Source organism: Microcebus murinus, chromosome 21 (assembly GCF_040939455.1).
Source record: "Microcebus murinus isolate Inina chromosome 21, M.murinus_Inina_mat1.0, whole genome shotgun sequence".
Lineage (NCBI taxonomy): Eukaryota > Metazoa > Chordata > Mammalia > Primates > Cheirogaleidae > Microcebus > Microcebus murinus.
Genome location: NC_134124.1, coordinates 15,151,711 through 15,171,570, shown reverse-complemented (window position 1 = coordinate 15,171,570; position 19,860 = coordinate 15,151,711). Strand labels below are relative to the sequence as shown.

General features: G+C 40.8%; 1 protein-coding gene across 2 annotated transcripts in view; it reads left to right on the top strand.

The window, feature by feature from the left end:
• The window catches only part of HTR4 (5-hydroxytryptamine receptor 4), a 143,356-nt gene that overhangs the window by 13,041 nt on the left and 110,455 nt on the right, over nt 1-19,860 (top strand). The window contains exon 2 of one of the 2 annotated variants that reach the window (XM_075996199.1): nt 3,942-4,014. In XM_075996199.1, coding sequence (XP_075852314.1) covers nt 3,989-4,014 — 26 coding nt within the window. In that variant the 5' untranslated portion in view covers nt 3,942-3,988. Of the gene's footprint in view, nt 1-3,482; nt 4,015-19,860 lie in introns of those variants that run through there. The other variant, XM_012741598.2, reaches the window with a different exon arrangement.

Here is a 19,860-nt window from a genome sequence, read left to right as displayed (position 1 = left end):
GATTGGGTACCACAGTGTGACTGTCATTAAAACACACTCACATCCACACACACATAAACACAAGGTTTTATTGAATTAAAAGTTGGCAAAACTTTCAGCAGTGACACAACTTGTACCTGAGCATGGGAGATGCTCTAGGTTCACTGTGTTTTTAATTAACTAGGTAGTATTTTGTTAAGGAGCTAGAAATATAAGTATGCATGGTAAAAGCACTGGTTCTTTCCACATTCCCCTCATTCTATTCAGTCTTCCCAACAAGGGATGCTCCTGCAATCACAGCTCTGATTAGTTTTTCCTGGTGAGCACTGCAGAAAATAGTGGACCATAAACGATTAATCAAATCAGAATAGGTGCTAATCACTAACTCCTCTTTTGTCACTGTTCCTTTCTCTCTTAACAAAATTCATGCTCACTGGTTTATTCAATGGCAATCATTTTAAATTTGTTCATTGGGTTTCAGTGAGCAAAAAATAATAGTGTATATTGCTATGAATATATAAGATTTTTCTTGTGTTATGTTTTCAAATGCAGTTTGAGATGAGCTTTATGTGGTTTTTAATGGGTTTTCTTAATTTCCAGCTTTTCTTCCTTCTAATCTGTATAACAATATAATATTGATTTTCCTATATATTACTAAGGATTCTTTTGGTTGCAAATAATGGCTGGATCCCAACTGAGACTGGCTTAAGGAGGAAAAAAGGAATTTGTTGGCTCATGTAATTAGGATGTTCAAGCGTAAAACTGTCTTAAGGCATTGCTGGATCTTAAAACTCAAATTATATAATCGGGACACTGGCATTCCCTGTGTTACACTTCTGCTTTCTTTTAGGTTAGTTTTATTCTCAAACAGGTTTTTCCCATGATGACCACCCGCCTCTTCAAATTATTTACCAACACTAGGGGAAAGAGATTCTTTCTAGCAAAAATCTCGTGGCTGACTTTCACTGATCCAGACAGTGAGCTAAAGAATCCTTGTGGCCAGAAGTGGACTGTCCTGACTGGCCAGCCCTGCTCACATGTTCATCACTGGAGCTAGGGATTGAGGCAGGGGAGGGCTGGTTCCACTAAGGAAAACCAAGACGCTGTTCTCAGAGAGAGATAAAACAGATGGTCAACAGAGAATTATAGAAAATGTCCACTTTCTCCGAGAAACACCCTTGCTCCAGTGGGAGGTGGTATGATATGATGATTATGCAACTGTGTAAGGAAAAGCTTGAGCTTTGGAATTCACAGACCTGGATTCTATTCCCAGGTTGGCTAAGTGCTAGCTGTGTGACTTTGGCAAGTCAATTAACCTCTCTGACCTTCCACCTCTTCATCTATAGTGTGGAGATAAAGACTCAGAGTTTGGAGGAGGAGGAAAAGGACAATGTATGCCATTTATTAACACTTAATAGGAGGTAATTAATTAGGATAGAATGGTTTTTGCTACTTTTTTATTACAATATTGTACTCCGGGATGGTCTACATAGTACCTCCCAGTGTGAAAGTCACAAATTCCCACTCCTCATTTGCAAAACTAATGAACTACTTAGTTGACTCAGCAAGCATTTATAAAGAAAATACAATATGCCAGGCATTTTTCTAGGTACTGAGGATGTAACAGACAATGTCCTGTGCCCTCTTGAAGCTTATATTCTAGTGAGGGAGATACAGATCACCAATAAAGAAACAATTGCCTATATATGAGATATATATATATATATAATATGCATATATATATAGTAGGAAGAAGAAATAGAGCAGATAAAAAGGATAGACATTTTTAGAAAATGAGGTCTGAAATTTTAGGTGGTGAGAGAGACTTCTTGAGGAAGTGATATCTGAGCAGCATGGCTAAGGAAGTAAGGGATGATCTACAGGGTAGCATTTCAGGGAGAGGAGGCAGGTGAAAAGGCGCTGGGGTGACAGCCTGCTGTGATGGTCAAGGGAAGTGGCAAAACCAGTTAGCTAGTGGGCAGGGTGGGGGTGAGGCATGGCTATCGTTGAATTTGGAGAGGAGCTGGGGCCAGATCCTATAGTGTCTGGTTGGCCATGAATAGGAGTTTGGATTTTAAGTGTGACCAGAAGCCACTAGGATTTTATGCAGGCAAGAAATGATCGACTTACATTTTAAGATTACATTCTGGCTGACAGGGGCAGAGGAGGTGACAGTGGAGCAGGCAGGGCCCCAGCTGGTGGTCGCAGGTTGAGTGGCAGGATTCCAGAAGAAGAAGGCGGGGGCTTCCATCCAGGTGCTGGCTCCGGAGATGATGAGAAAGGTCAGGTGAAGGAATCATTTTCAAAGTAGAGAGAATGAGTTTGCTGATGGTTTGGTTGTAGGATGAGTAAAGGAAGTCTTTTGGTCTGAGTAACTGGGTAAATGGTGGGATCGTTTACTGAGATGGAGAGCTCTGGGGGAGGAGCGGGTTTCTGGACCGGGGGCGGGAAAGGAAGAGTTCAGTGTGACATGCTTTTTAATCATCCAACTCGAGATGTCAGGTGGGCAGTATGAGTCTGGGAACCGCCCAGGCTAAGGATAAAATTTTGTAAGTCTTCAGTGAATAGGCTGTATTTTAAGCCATGGAGTGGATATGATCACCTTAGGAATGATTTTAGACAGAGGAGGGAAGAGGATCGAGCCCTGTCACTTCAATAGTTAGAGCTTTGTACCTGCATATTCAAATAAAATATTATTCTAAATGTAAAATGTAAACTAAATAGAAGACAGAAGTATTTTGCTTGAAGTCAGGGCTCGGAGACCACCTGGCAGATTCTTCCCCACACCTGCCCCAGCCCCAGAAATCCCCATGGGAGCTCATGTTAGACTTACAGGCTCTAAAAAACAAACATTGAAAAATGCCTCCTTTGTCCTTTCCAGATCTGGTGGTCTGCTATTCTCTTCCTGGCTGCCAGCCACATGGGTTTAGTCCACCCTGGCCAAGGCATCCAAGGGCCCAGGCTGAGTTCATGGTTGTGTTATGTAGATAAACAGATTAAGAGTTTCTTCTTGGTGAGATTCAATTAGAAAACCAGCAGACAGAACTATCAAACATCAGAGCTGGGAGTGAACCCAGAGATGATCTCTTCTAATTGCTTCCATTTACTGAGAAGTAGATGATTGGGCATAGAAGGATAGGGGACTTGTTTAAGGTAACCCTGGAAGAGACAGGTGGGGCCCTGCCCCTACATTCTCTGATTCATCAGGTTGTAGAACAAATGTGATGAAAAATATAGAAATTCTTCTGCAAAAATGAAACTGCACCGTGAGAGAGTTGATTTGGTTGAGATCAGTGAGTACACACCCATTAAGAGTGTAAGGTCCTCTGAACGTCTGTGCTAGAGGAACCTTTGGTTTGAAGGTTAACTCCCCTTCGATTAGGAGTTCTTAGCCTGGGGTTCCTGGACGGACCTGGGGTTCCAGGATTCCTGGGTTCAAGGAACCACAGGCTCCCTAGAAAGTGGGTGTGTGTAGGTTTTTTTTTCCTTCTGGGAAGAGTTCTCCAAAGTTACTATATTCTCAAAGGGATCTATGATTACCCACCCTCAAAATGGTTTTAAAAAAAGAAATTTGAAAATTCTCATAGGAAGCACAATGACCGACCATTTTAGACAATGTACTATTTTAATCATAAGAATGTAGTTAAGTATTTTCACCGGCTGGTGTCCTAATGCAGATCACAGAAACAAGCTGTGTTTCCGGGACGAACAAAAAATAACAAAGAAACGGAGTAACATAGAGCAAAAACAAATGCCCATATGTTTTAATCACTAGGAAATAGGCAGAATGCAAAGAAACCTTTGTAGCTTTTTGCTATAGTATTGTTTACCAAATATTTCTACAAAACAAGTCTTAATACATAGGAAACAATGATCATTTGGCATTTTTTCCCCTTTAACAATGACTCTTATTTTCCTATGTTGTTTTCCTGTCTAATATCCTTTTTATTGTCCCATCATAGGACCCTGTGGGCACTGAGATCCAGCTCACCCATGCCTATTTCCTGTAATGGACAAACTTGATGCTAATGTGAGGTATGTCACACTTCTGAACGTACTGTGCTCCAAACTGTGGACATTCGTGCTACGAAGGCTCTGAAAAATCTGTTGTTGTAGAGTTACAAAGCTAATGGATATAGATTTTCTTTGATGTTTCATATATAATCACGAGTGTTGTGCTGTTCGACTATTAGCATTTTAGCATTTCTGTTTAAATGATTAATGTAATATGGCTGTCAGTGTTTCCAGCTGCCTATACTAAGAGTCTGCATTACGGAGATGCTGTTTGAAAATAGATACTCATCTCTGTAACAGGAAGAAAGAGGTACTTACATAGGGGTAAAAATAGAACATTAAGAATATCTATCTGTACATCTAAGCTTCAGATATAAATTCAGGCAGTTTTTAATAGCAGATTCTAGTTTGTCCACTTCTGTGTGCAACCAGGTCAATAGATTATGGGACATGATAGGTTGCATGGTATAGTTGCATAAAGCTAAATGATTTTTGGTTTGGTTTTGTTTTCCTGTAATTTTCTGCAAACCTTGGAGATGAAATAATAGGATGACTCCTACAGAAGTTTTTTTTCTTAAAGAGTTACTTCATTTTATTTGACACAACCATATAGTGCAGAAAAAAAATTGTATTCAGTAATGAATTGGCATTTGAGGCTGAGGATTATCCCTAGACATCAGTAGCTGGAAGACATCCTAAAAAATGCCTTCCTGGTGTAATCACAGGAGCTGTTTTCCTTTCACTTGGGACCTGTAGAAAAGTATGTTTCAGGTATAGATTAGGGGCTGGGTGCCTCTGTATTTGATGTAGTAGAAAGCTGTGACAAAAGAGAGCTGTCAAATATCTTGACAGAAACTCTAGTGCAATATGACTTGAATTGCAAAAATGTACTATCACCCAGCCAAGGGAATTCCTTAAGTGTAGATTGTGTCTCATGATGCCTCGTATAATCCCTGCGCAGTGGGTATTAAAGAGTTGTTGATCAGCTTGTAGTTGCTGTTCTATCTATCTATCTATCTATCTATCTATCTATCTATCTATCTATCTATCTATCTATCTATCTATCTCAAATCGTGTTGTGTTCTAGAGCGTCATTCCCCAACCCAGCAGGAGGTGAGCAGCAGGTGAGTGAGCGAAGCTTCATCAGTATTTGCAGCTGCTCCCCATCACTCGCATCACAGCATAAGCTCCGCCTCCTGTCAGATCAGCAGTGGCATCAGATTCTCTTAGGAGCATGGACCCTACTGTGAACTGCACATGCCAGGGATCTAGGTTGCACACTCCTTATGAGGCTCTAATGCCTGATGATCTGAGGTGGGGCTGAGGCGGTGATGCTAGTGCTGAGAGTGGCTGCACATACGGATTATCCTTAGCGGAGAGGTTTGGCTGCACAATAAATGCAATGCACTTGAATCATCCTGAAACCACCCCTGCCCCACCTTCTCAGTCCGTGGAAAAATTGTCTTCCGTGAAACTGGTCCCTGGCGCCAAAAAGCTTGGGGGCTGCTGTTCTAGTGGATCTAGATATACAAAAAGACTCTGTACTTTGCCATAAAGCATTTTACACTCTCAAAGGAAATCTTGTGGACTTCATTATTTATTGGACACACTGACTTGCTACAGAGTCTCAGGACCTTAATAGAGCTTTTTAGGCTGGTGCTGTGTATTTCATTTTTCTCTAAAAGTTTGTGAAATTTTTTGCCCGGAGAAAGCACAGTGAGATCCAGAGAATCTCCATTTTATTGTTGCTAATTAATAAGGCCAGGATGAGCAATACCAATGGTGACAGATCATGAAATTGTTTTAAATTTCAGACACTGTCTCAAACTGGATCAGTTGGTTAAAATGGACTTTTGGGGGCATAATTCAGATATTATGATCCCTAACATTTCTGGCTTTTAAACGTTTATTTATAGCAGCATTAGATTCTAATGGAAGAATGTAATTCAGTTAACTGGACATTAGCCGTTCTCCCGGGTGCTGCGGGGCAGTGTGGGGTAGGAGATGATATCACGCCCCCGAATCTTGTCTCTGGACCATCTCCTCTGTCAGTTTTCTAACCAGATCCCATCCAACATGTGCTCCTCCTCACCCCCGCCCCCGTCTACCCACAGTGTTAATAACAGACAAATGTCACAGACTTTCCACTCATTTCCTCTCAGTATAGCCTCTGAGTGTCCGTCGTGAAGGACGTTTTTAGGCTCACATTTACCAAATTGTGATGCAGACAGCGTTAGTAATACATAATGAATTGAGGTAGCATACAAACAACTTTTTTATTTTAAAGTTAAATATTTAAGGGTGCCTTCTTATCATGACAAGTTAATACTATTTTGCTATTAGAGTAGTGACATAAAATTTCCTTTTAAAGTAAATTTATTTAAAATGTAAAAGTAAGTTTATTTAGAGAAAAACATTATGTATTTTTTTTATATTCATTATATGAAAGTGAAAAAAACAATCGCAGGGGTACTATGCAAATGACTAGGGTCTAGAAACCGATGTTCTAGGTGTAACTGGACACATTTTATCATCTTAAGAGCAGGGACCAGGAATTCTTCTTTGGTAAGGAGATGTCTTCCCTTGGAAAAGTGCCTATATAAGGTGAGAGACAAAGAGCCTGGGTCCCTGGCCCAGGGGAGGAATCCTTTTACTTGCTCTGAAGATAGAGGAAAATGAACAGAAGAGAGAGAAGCTTGGAGAAAAGAGAAGATTCAGAGAAGAAGGAGAGTCTGGGCTCTGCTTGGGAAGGGGAAGAATATCCAGTGGAAGGGTTGTTTAAGGAACTTTGAGAGCAGTTAGGTGAATTTCTTTTCTTTTCTTTTCTTTTCTTTTCTTTTCTTTTCTTTCTTTTCTTTTCTTTCTTTTCTTTCCTCTCTTCTCTTCTCTTCTCTTCTCTTTTCTTTTTTTTTTTTAAATGTAGGTGTGGTGACCTCTCTGAGGACCCAGGCCTTCAGGGAAATTTCCTAGCTTGGCTTATGACTTGGGTGTTGAATGTTTCCTATGTTGAGTGTGTGAGGTCATCATGAGCTATGAACTTGACTTGTATTATCCCCTTTAATTTTTAAAATGATCCTATGAGGCACATACCATCATTGGGCCCATTTTACAGTGTGTGGTAACTAAGACACAAAGAGGTTAAATAACTTGCTCAAGGTCATATGACTACACTGCCTCATCTTATACAATAAATATTTTATGTCAATATGTATGTGCCTGTGTGTGTTTGTTTGTGTGTGCGTTTCTAAATCGATGACACGACTGACATTCCTCTCTTGGTAAATGGGGTTTGGAAGAGAGAGTGCATGTGTGGAAAGGGACACCCAAAAGAAACCGGTTGTCAGGAGATGATAAATGCCTGGGGAAATTTTAGAGATCTGAGAGAAGGCTTTAGACTTCCACAGGCTGTAGAATTGAGGAGTTCCAGTCAACTTTTCCCAGATATCAAGAGATAGAGAAGTCCTCAATGACATTTATGGTTAAACAAAATGTTTAACATTTAAGTATTTTGTCAGGTCATAGAGACCATTTTTTATTCATTTGGCTTCATTTAATTGAGTTTGCTAATTCAGCTTAGACCTTGCCATTATGTATCTGTCACCATTCTTGGCTAGAAGAATCAGAAACTAACTTTGGCTAAAGTAACCAAAGGTCATTTGGGGCAGGTAGCATGTAGCTCAAAGAATTAAGGTGAAAAATGCTGGAGGACTAGGTTTGGAATATAAATGAGAACTTCGGGAATTCCAGGTGACTTAGGAAGAGGAACAACGGCCAACCATGGGGAGAAGTGGTCAGTGCATGGCCCTCATTTATTTACTATATATTAATTAAGCACCAAACTTTGTGTCAAGAAGAGTAAGACAAGTTCCTGGTCTTAAGGATCTCATGGTCTAACTGGAAGATAATCCTGCAAATAGATAATTTAATACAGTGATGAAAGAATCCTAATAGTGAGATAGACAATGAGCTACATTCTTTGTGAACACTAAGGTGAGACTGAAGAAAAGAAACACCAGGTCTTGATTTTAGAAATGTGAGAAGCATTGCAAGCATTTTCCTCTTAAGTGCTTCCACTGCAGAGAAAGCAGTCGATGTAGGGTGGATTGACTCAGGATGAAAAGCTGGCAATGAACAAGGCCTTTGTTGAAGTAAGTTTCCGAGGAGTCCTGTCCTTTGGTAAATAGTGTCTCACAAATTTAGCAGTCAGCAGGCAGCTCTTCCCAAACAATCTGACACCTACCTGATTGGATTTTTTTGGTCTGTTGGCTCCTTGCTGGGGCTCCAGAGGAGACAGCTGCATTCTTTTTGAAGGGCTGGAGAAAGAAAAATGCAAACAGTAGCTTTGGCGATTTTGCAGTGGATATTCTTCGTGGAGTGTCATCAACTTGCATCTGGGGACTGAGCCCATGAAGCCACTGAATTCAGCCCCAAAACACTGCCTGACTTCAAGGATTGCAATACTTTTTGCTTTATTTGTTTTAACTACCAAATTCTTCCCATGGCCATGTGGTTTTCCTCAGCCCAGGTTTCCTTCCTTTTTTTTTTTTTTCTTGCAGATTATTACAATTAAAAAGTTTCTGCTTTCTAAGAATTTTTTTCTATCAGTTTCTAGTTATAGACAGTACAGGGTTCAGGCAAGCAATGAATAGGGGGAAGAAAGTCCATGTCTGTGTATATGAACTTGCACTTTGAGGTTTCTCAAGATAATGGCCCTAGACTTTGAGCAGAGAAAAAGTTTATTTTATATCTTTATTCCTTTTAATTCTAGCTTTCTGCCCTCTTTGACTCACTCGCTTGACCCATGGGCTCTCTACACTTTCCTGCTTCCCTGCCCTGGAGTCTCTGGGGCTTCTTCCTTTCATCAGAACACCCCCTTTTTAGATTCTGTTTCTCCTCTACAAAAGAACTGTTGTGCTTTCTTATTAATGTTTCTTGTTAGTAAGCAAAAAAGCATCTTACAGGAATGATGAGTCATATGAATGGTAGTGTTTTCCTCCCTTTGCTTGGGTTTCTATGAAACTGATAGCCAAATTCATAATCACCACTAGCAAGGGTGGAAGATCTCTAGGGAGGTACTATGGCTCTAACATGCATTTATTTTATTTTCTCAACTCTTTTTGTCTCTTCATCTTGTTTCCTTTGCTTTCTTAACAGTATCTTATACTGATCATTTTTGTAACCCACTTGAGGGAAGGAAAGAAAGAAAGAAAGGAAAGAAAGGGAGAAAGGAATCCAAGATGGAATCATTTTCCAGGGAGAGAATGTTCTTTTCTTCTTCATTTGGTAGGACTTGATGTCACGTACTAGGGAGCCACTAAATATTTTTGAACTGAAGATCAAAATAGCAAGCTTTTGTATATAAAAGCTGACTAAATCTGAATAAATGCCAAAAGGTGAATGATTAAAATATAAAATATATAATCTTTATGTAAAATCAGTCACTCGATTTACACATGTGACAACATTCTCTGAAAACTATAACAAAGGTGTGTGGCTGGCTTCAACTTAATTACCCAGTTGCCTTAATTACGCCATGGCCCTCAGTTGCAAATCATTACTTCAAATCAAGAAATTAAATTAATTGGATATTGTATGAGTCCATTTTGCAATGCTATAAAGGAAATACCTGAGTCTGGGCAATTATAAAGAAAAGAGGTTTATTTGGCTCACGGTTCTGCAGGCTGTGTGAGAAGCATGGTGCCAGGATCTGCTTCTAACGAGGGCTTCAGGGAGCTTCCAATCAGAGCCGATGTCAAAGGGGGAGCAGATGTGTCACATGATGAGAGAAGAAGCAAGAGAATGGGAGGAGGTGATGCCAGGCTCCTCCAAAACAACCAGCTCTTGAGTGAACTAATAAAGCAAGAACTCCTTATCTTCAGGACAGCACCAGGCCATTCCCAAGGGATCCACTCCCCTGACCCAAACAACCTCCCACCAAGCCCCCACCGTCAACACTGGGGGTCAGATTCCAGCACAAGATCTGAAGGGGCCAAACATCCAAACCGTATCTGATAGCAGTAGGACTACAGGAACTAACTGAAATTGCCCAGTCTTAGCAAAGAGGAAAAGATAGCAAATTTTTAAACAGGGGAGTTGATTTTTGGTTTGATTAATACTGGTGAAAATACGTATTATGCTTTACTAAAGTCTGAGAATGAGGCTGGAATTTTTAATGCAAAATATTCTAAAGCCTTGAAATAATAAATAGAATTTAAAGTCAATGTGTATAGGTTGTCTGCCCTAAAGACTTACCGACATGGAGTTGATTTGGAACTGGAGTTAATTCATGTTCCTAACCTGGCAGTGGGAATTGCGAACATGTGCAACTTTAAGGCAATAAGATGTTTTGCAGGAAATCTCCCTTCAGGCTCTGAAATTGTGACATGAATTAGCATATAAGGAGAAAGTGAGTGGGTACCATTTAAAAGGGGTTATTTTTATGTTGCTTTAGAAATGTAAATGAGAATAATACTCAACTTTATTGCTTGACTGACAAAATGGTGATTATTCAGTTAGTCCTCTGATTAGATCGGGAGTACAGTGAATCTATGCTGGGACTCATCCTGTGCTGAAAACCCCTGTGCCTCTTGGGTCACAGGGGACCGCAAGCTAGAGACATCACAAACTACCAGTGGGAGGATGACCCATTTATATTTCTTGAGCAACAGTCTCTTGTAGTGTGTGCAAGTTGCTGGTTGTGGAATTAAGCTAGCAATCCTCTACATGCATGTGATGCTATTCAGCTTCCAAAGGGTTCCTCCCATAGCAATTAACCAGCAGCACCACGGGATGCTGGAAGAGTGGGGTTCATGGAAGCAGAATGATAGGGCTTCAAGTATTGACATTACACTTGGTGGCTGTATGACCTTGAACAAGTTATTTAAACCCTCTGAGCTGTTAGTTTTGGCATCAGAAAATGGGATTGTTGTGAGGATTATATGTAACATAGACACAACTCTTAGCATAGTATCTCCTAAATGGTATATGTATAGAATAATAACAAATGTGTCTTTAGTCATCACGAATATCATGAGATGTAGGTATTTATTACTCCTTACTATCCATTTATTTTCCTGGCTACCCTTATTAATCATTTGTTAAATTTTTTGAATATTTGTCCTTGATTTTGCCCATTATCTTGTAAGAAAACTGTACCTCCCAAAGGTGATAGAAGACCTTCAATATTGCAACTAATAAGTGGCTTAGTTGGGAGGAGACCACTCATCTTTTATACCTTATTCAGCACTGTTTCCTCTTTACACTGCAGCTCCAATATGAACTTGGGCATATTTTTGTTTGGGAATTGGAGGATCTAGGAGTACATAATGTGTCTTTTTGACTCCTGGTTTTGTGCTGTATTCAATACAGCCAGCTCTCCTTTATGCACAATTAATACCTTGGTTGATGAGCTCTGTTTAGAGAAAAATGCCTCTGACTTGTTTCTTTTTGCTTTTTCTATTGGTCAATGTCTGGTTAGGAAAATGGAAATTATTGCATGCATTTCAAGCAAAGAGAGATTTAATGCAAGGGTTTGGTCACAAAGCTCCCTGGAAGAGCAGGGAGAGGAGATGTTAACCAGAGAGCTCCAGGAGCCCCTGCTGCCTGGGGTCTGCTGCAGACACTGCCGTCACCACAGTTGTTGCTTCTGGAACCATTTGCTGCTGCCCTCACTGCTGAAGGCGCAGAGGAAAAATGCTTCTTTTTTCCCCCTCTCACCATTCAATTTTCCATCCTGAGTCTCTCATTTGGACAACATAACCAGAAGCCAGTGGGTAAGAAAGTCTGAAATCTGTTTTCAGGCTTCTAGCCTTCTCTGATTGAGATGAGTGCATCAAAGGAGTAGCAAATACCAGATACAGCTTCTTCACTATGCAACCTTGGTTCCTCCAGGAACTTGCAGCTATGCAAACTGATGCATTGGGCTTCCCAAGAGTGTGAGATCACATTAACATAAACATCTGAATCTCAATCTGCTAGGCTGCAGGAAGCTCTGTCTTTTGCCCGGTTCACCTTATCCACGTGTTTGGGGAAATTTGATTATTACTAGACAGGAGTGCCCACCAGAGTCACTGAATTTGTTCTGCTTGCCGGGCTGAACTTCTGCAGCCTCTAGTTCTATCAGTTTCATCGAGGCACACTTAGAATTGCAGCCTGCTGAGTGGCCAGTCCCTAGGCCTGCTTGATGCTGACAAAGCAGAAGCTTCTTGATAGTGAAAGCACACAACATCTCACATGTGAAGTGAGACAAATGTGCCTGCTGTGTCACACTTGATCAAAGTGGGTCCCGTGTTACAATTTCTTGAGATAGAAGAAATATTTCAGAAACCGGCAGTGCAGCATTTCTGATTCTCAAGACTTAATCTTCCTCCCTGCACACAGGGTTGGGTTATGATGAGCCTGGGTGTCAATGGTCTCATGCTCTCAGAACTACCAACCGACATGCGTCATTCTGGCTCTGTCGCTCAGTCAACCCCGGTGCGTCCGGGTCCTTTTCTTATGACACCTTGTCATCCCTCCCCACAGTTTGGTTCCTTTGGAGCCCTGCAAGCTATCACCAATCTTTCTTTCAATAATAAATTTCAATAAGATTTTTTTCTAGTTTCTCAGGACCTGTGTTATGCAGATAACTTGGTGGGGATAGAGGTATTGACTAATTTTACAAAAAAAATTCTACAAGATCTGTACGATTCTGTGTCAGCCCAGCCAGAATTTTCTCTATACTTAATAGGATTAGAGTATGGTCTGTACCGAAGGCTCACCTGGATTCCAGTAAGATTAGGTCATTTTGTCCCTCTTTACAAGAACAGGCTGTTTTTAAGAGTTAAGAAGCATATGACCGATGCTGAGAATTATTTAAAACTCCTTTCAAGCTCCTTTCCATAAATTGGGGCCTTGCCTATGGCTTGTAGCTTCTTACGGTACATAGTACACAAAAGAAATAAAAAGGGTTTCAGAGAGGTTAAGTGATTTTTCCTAAGCCCGCACAGCTAACAAGTGATTAAGACTAAAGTCCAAATCTTTGCTCCCAAAATCACTGCTTTTTTTTTTTCAAATTATCTTCTAACTATCCGAAGACTAACTATATTCTAACGTGTCTATAATTATAATTAAAATGTTCCTTAACCATGACTCAGTCTGCAAAAATGGCTTTGGACAACAAAAGGAAAATATCAAATCACTTGTTATTTGCTGCCTTGAACATCTGATCACAGCTTGCCCTGTTTCCGAAACTCCTCCGAACCTGCAACCTGCAGGAACTCACTTAATTCTGACAACCCTGTGCGTTCCTTACCGGCAGTGACCCCAGCATGGCATATGAGGTAACTGAGGCAGAGACTAACTTTGCTCAAAGTCACATTTCTAGGAAGAGGAGATGCCAGTATTTTGACACAAGTTTGCTTGATGTCAGAATCTAGGCTTTGAGATTATAGTTTGCTTTTCTAAAGTTTTGCATGTTTTAGAGGGTCTGTCCTTTGACATTTTAGACTTGGGTTCCCAAAGTGAAGGCCTGGAAGATATGTTTGTTTGGCTTATCTGGGGTTTTAAAAAATTGAATAAAATCCTTTTAGGGAAAGGTAGGCACTCTCCAATTTACCAGAGTAATAACTAAGAGTCCCAATCTTTTGAAAAGACACTATTTTGGACTATTCCATTACCTTCCATAGACACAGCGTACAGTTCGTCAGGGTGTGTGATCTGTATGCTTGGCTCCTGAGGGCTTATTAAACATTAGCCTTACATTTCGAAAACAATGCTAAGAATTATCTCCAAGTTTATAGAACTTTATTATGACATTTAGTGCATGCTATTTTCTCCCTGGAAATCTGTTTTCTTACCATTTAGCAAATACGGTTGTGTTGAGTTTATGACCTTTTTTTCAATTGGAACAGGTTTCTAAATAAATACCTGTTAAGTGATTACCATTATCAGTCAAGTAATGATGTTCAGGCAATGTTCTTATTTGCATTTCTAAAGAACTGTAAAAATAATCTTTTTTTTTCCTTCTGTGCCCACTCACTTGCTCCTTAACTTATAATGACTTTATTAATTTCAGTGCTTGCAAAAGATTTTATACAAAGTATTCATCTTTGAATGTTCAATACTATCATGCCTTTGTGCATATCAGATATAGATGCATATTTATATTGAGCTCTCTCTATCAAGAGAGTAACTGACATTTCTAGGCTCATCTTATCTCAAATGCCACCATTGTTCATTCTATGTAATTACTGCAGTTCAAACCCTCAAAAGATGAATTCCACAAAAATTGTATGTGTAGATAGATACAAAAGCTAGAAGGTCATTTTTGAGATGTTAAAAAAAAAACACTGCAAACTTCTTTTAAAAATGTTGGTAACAGTAAATGCAGAGGAATTGTAGAAAACTAGCTAGGAAAGGTCCAGAAATATGTTCACTATGTGCAGAAGAGGGAAAAGTCATGTCAGGCATGTTGGAAGGATGAGCGTGGCTGATCCAGGTCAAGATACAGGAGTGACAGGAGGATGGGCCCAGGGGACTCAGTTAGAAGACTGTGACACTAGTCTAGGGAGGTAGGATAAGGTCCAGAAGAAAGACTGAGGGAGTGAGGGTAAAGGAAAGGGCGATTGTAGAGGAATTTGTGGTAGAAGCAGCATTTCTGGTAGAAGGTGATCAATTGCATGAGAAGGAAGAGAAAGACATTTTGAAAATGACCTTGGAGAAGGAGGATGGTGCATTGGGAAATAGAACTTAGTTTGGAGCTGACTGAGATAGAGAAACCTGTGGGAACATTCAAGTAAAAAAAAAAAAAGTCTGATATAAAGTTGGCTAAATTAGTGTAGATCGCACTGGGGAAATGTTTTGGGGAAGATTCTGATCCTGTTTGCTGTATGGGTGAATTAAATAGAATAGAAATTGATTCTAAAAAAGGGACAATGATCTTCTAGACCAGTGAAAGATAAACATAGCTTTCCAAACACTAATATCAACATAACTTCCCATATGTGGAGCTTCTGCCTTACTGAGGCTTACAGATCATTTTATTCTTTTCCTTGCAAGGACTATTTTGCACAATTATGACATGTGTTAAAGTTAAATCTATGACCCGTCTAGTCTAAACTCAGAGAGCTGACGGGAGCACATTACCTGTTGTATATCCATGGGTAATCTGGGAATTATTGAATTATTTCTTTTGTACTTTCAAGTCAATGTGATTGTGAGAATTGAGTCTAATATTTTTCATAGTAAAGTCTTTATGACTCATGAGGGTTATGATGTAAGAAACGTACAAGTATTTGGAAAATAAACAGTACACTGAGTTAGTGTGAGTTTTAGATGAGCTATGATAATTAAGGGTTTCAACTAATTTGGTACTTTAGTAGAGGATCAGATAGAATCCCCTCCCTAAAAGGGAATGTTCTGAAGGCTTGTCCCGAGATTGAACTGAATCTGATCATTGCACCACTGCCGGAAGTTTTGCAAAACAAATTGAGTCATCCCACAGAATCCTGAGCATCAGGAAAATTGTGGCTGATTTTTATTTGTAACTTCAAATGTTATTTTCTATGCTTGTGTTTCTGATGGGCTGGGATCACCCAGTTTGACACCCCTATTTGAGGGGGATGGGTGTCGGCCAACCAGTCTTCTATGACTGAGGATTTTTAGAGGCCAGTTCTCCGGACAGTGTCAGGGTTGAGACTTCCTGCACTAGTTAGTGAAAGAGAGACTACCTTTGGAATCCATGAAACTCATTTGTGTGAACAAAATTAGAAAAGGGAAAGTTGTGATCCACTTCAGAGAAAACTTTACTTCTAAGGACCTCACTTTGTTTGCAGGAACATTGATGGCACTAATTAAGAGTGGGGAAGTTGAAAGGTATTTAAAATATCTCATCTAATGAAAAAAATCCTAAGCAGTTAGTCACGTACTTTTTAAAAAAAATCTGTAATTCATATTTGATTAATTTTGACATGGTTCTATCCAATTATGTTGAACTGATGAGGTTTTACTCTGTGAAAAAAAATAACTAGTAACCTTTTTACACCAGCTTAATTTTAGCAAGTGTTTTATTTAGAATTATGTAACCTTGGCTCTGCCGCCCTCTCTCCCCTTCCTGTCATTGCTGTCTCTAGGCTGCGCCATCTCTTTTCTGAGTGATTGGCATTGTGTCCAAACTCCTCTCTTGGCTGTGGACCTCCCCAGCTCCAGTTCAGTTAGTAGCCAGAGGACTGGCCGTCTTCCTGCAGCCTAGGTCCAAGCGTGCCCATCCCTCTTTCTTTTGCCAGCCTCCTTCTCACACCTCAGGTCTGAAGTCATTTATTGCCTGCTGACCCCCATCGTGCCTTCCTACCTCCCCCCATCCTCCCAGAGCTCTCTATGTACAAACTGCTGCTATCCATCATTTGTAACCGTCACAATTGTTTGCAGTTATTTGTTTAACGTGTCTACCTCCTCTGCTGGGCTTCACGTGCCCGGTATTTATATACTATCTGGCATCTGACAGTGTTGGGGGAATTTAACTACAATTGAGAATGCCTTTATTTCACTTTCCAACTCTTTAGGCAGCATCTTCTCATCATAGAAGGTCCATTGTGCAAAGGTTTGTGTCCAGTGGATATTAATAACCATCACCTCTCCCTGCTCCCCCTCAACACGCCCACACACTGAATTCCCCTTACAGCTCTGGATTCTGAGGCGATGGGATTGGAGAGGAGATGGGAGCATGAAAAGGGCACAAGTCGTCTATTTGAAGTTGAAAAAGCCCCTCCTTGTGGTGCTGTTTGTGGATTTCATGGCATGGGATCTCTAGGGACAGGGTCGGCATGCCCTTTATTTTGTATTCCTTAGGTGGGGTCTATCCCTTTGCCGCGGGCTGCCACCCCCACCACCGTTCCTGCTATTGCCGGCTAACAGGTATCGAGTACTCAGTAAGGGTAGGTGCTGTGCTAAACTCCGTACAAGTATTGTCTCTTTCACTCCATGTGACAACTCTATGAAGGGGTGCTCTGATGACCTGCATTTTATATTGAGGCGCAGAAAGGTTAATTAGCAGATGGCAGCAAGGAGCCAAACCTAAGAGGTCTGGTTCCAGAGCTCAGACCCCCCTATACTACACTCCTGTAGGATCCATAAATTATTATTATGCCAAGTCCTAAGGCCAGCATTACTCACCTTACTTCTACGACTGCTGCTACTGCTACAGCTATTACTTTTATTTCATTTCTCCTGTCTCTGCTACCACAGCTGTGAGTCCCTAAGACTTTCTTTGTTCCAGGTACTGTGCTAATGGCTTCACAGACAGTACCTCGCGCCCCTGGGTCAACGATACAGACGGCCCCGCGTGAGGAGGAACGCCATCCCAGATGGATGGGCGTGTGCTCTGTGATTCAGGGCCCTCTTCAATAGCCTTTCTGTTTCTCTTGAACTGACTCATTCTCCAGAAATCCTCCCTCATCTCTAATCAGAAACCCTTCAGCTGCTGTTACTTCTTTCCTCTTTTACCATCCTCAGAGGTGACTGAGGACCTACAGCAAGCGTCCTCAAACATGCGGCCCACAGAGGACATTTATCCAGCCTGCGGGGTGTTTTTGCCCCCGCTGCCTGTCCTGCTTAGCAGCCGACTCGCCCCGGGCCCACAGTGCGCATGTGTGGAATGTGCCCGCACTCTCCAACGGCCCTCCAACAGTCTGAGGGACAGTGAACTGACCCCTTGTGTAAAAAGTTTGAGGACCCCTGACCTAGACTGTCAGCACAGGAGCTGTCCTGAGGAGGGTTGAACCCCCTCCCACGTATCAGAATTCCCACTGCAGCGTCCTAGAAAGTAGTCGAGTCTGGCAATAGGTTTTGTTGTACAGACCTTTAAACTCGTCCTCTGCCCTTTTACTCCTTCTCTCATTATCTGTGCTGTTGTTAAACACCCTAGTTTGTCATTTGTCCAATTGCTGTCCCCACCTCCCCCCATAGAGCAGGCACTGTCTGCCCCTGTGGAGAAGGTTGGCTCTTGACTTTGCCACTGGGGGGCTGGGCTTTCCTTAAGACAAGTTCAAATGGCCAGTTTCTCCCACCTAACTGAAAACCACTGGGGAGCAAGGATCTCCTTTCCATCTCAATCCCTGAATATTTCCTGAGCAAATAGCTCTGGTTTTAGAGTGACCGGTGCCTTTTTCTGTTTGTTCCCTGCTGTCTTTTCCTCCTCTTCCTCTTGTACATCACGTTATAAACATCTTGCATCCTGCTTGCCTTGTCTTCCCTGGTTCTCCTTCTCTCCTGCCCCGTCCCACTCTGCCCAACACTCCTACTCTCATTTACATTCACAACCCACATCCTTCTACCTCTTCTCTTTCTTCAACATCTTTATCCCCCAGTCCCTCACTCAGTTCACTGGCGAACATTTCCCTTTTGCTTTACCGATAAATTTTTAGAAGTACTTGCATATATATTTATGAGTTGACAGGTATTCACCAACTATCTGTAATATGTATGGCTGTTTGTGGCTAAAAAGGAGTATGAGATAACAGTCCTAGCTAGTGATAGAGCCTCACATAAATAATTTATTTATATGGTACTTCAGTGTGCTTTCACATGCCTTGTTATCTAATTCTCACAACACCCCAGCAAAATAGGGCAAGTATCATTAACCCAACTTAAAGAAAATGAAAATTATTGAGAGGTTATAAAAGAGATTTTTTTTTGCACTTAAAGCCATACTGCCAATAAATAACAGAATGAAGATTAGCATCCAGATGTTTTGATTCTTATTCCAGTGTTTTCTTATTATACTTGTCTCAGTAAGTGAACACAGGAGTATTGGAAGTATATCAGCATGAAAACAGTGGTGTCATAAGATGACAGTATATAGGGAGACAGGCATGCTGGTTTTATGGTGTTTGTTCTAGGTTGGGATATGTGGAAAGGTTAGCTGAAGTTTGGTGACAAGTATCTGGGATCTGAAAACAAATTTATCCATCAGGATAAAGTTGGTTATCGGGTAACATAACAAATACATGATGGAAAGAAAGAATAGTCCATAAAGCAATGTTATAACAAGCAGTTAGCATCAAGCAAATTCAGTAAATGTTAATAGTCAGACCACAGCAATGGGTAATATAGAAGTTGACAATTTTAAACTGTAGAGAAGTTTCTTAGTTTCCTTAGAGAAGTTTCTTAGACTATGCTAGAGATCCACCTGCAGTTCCTAGATTGGGAGGAATGATCAGGTAGACCCCTGATCCTGCAGCGACTGGATTCGGAGCAATTATTATAAGAGGCAGAAACATCAGGATGCTTTTGGATAACAGTTAAAGCTGGAATGCAAATTGACCTCTGGGTCTTGGGATCCGTGCAGAAGCCAAGAGCCGGGATATAATCAAAATGAGCAGCAAGGATGACCTGATGTTGAGCATTGTCAGTAACTCAGCATGAAGTATCGAAATGACCTTTGAATTTCCTTGATTGTGGATGGACCAGATCTCCAAGGCAAGTCCTAATAATCATAATCATGCCTTACAGACCACTTTTTGAAAAGGACAAAGGAAAAGGAAATTTCAGGGTGAAATCATATCATCAGGAGAGAGACTTCATGAGAAGCTAGTCCTTGAAGCATAAGAAAAATACAGATTATTCCTGGAGTGGCTAAATATTTGAAGAGTGCTGTTAGTCGGGACTCTTCTAATTTTAAGCAAGAGAAACCAAATTCAAAGTGGATTAAGAAACAATGAGAATTTATTAGCTCACCTAGTTGAAAAGTTTGAGAGAACAACTTGCTGGACCAGAGCCTTAAACAAGGTCATTAGAATTGGTCTCTTTTTACTTTGCCAAGGTCTGATCAAGCAGTGTATGGACTAGGAGTTTGACGTGACTAGCAGGCACTAGAGGATAGGTGTGCTAGGT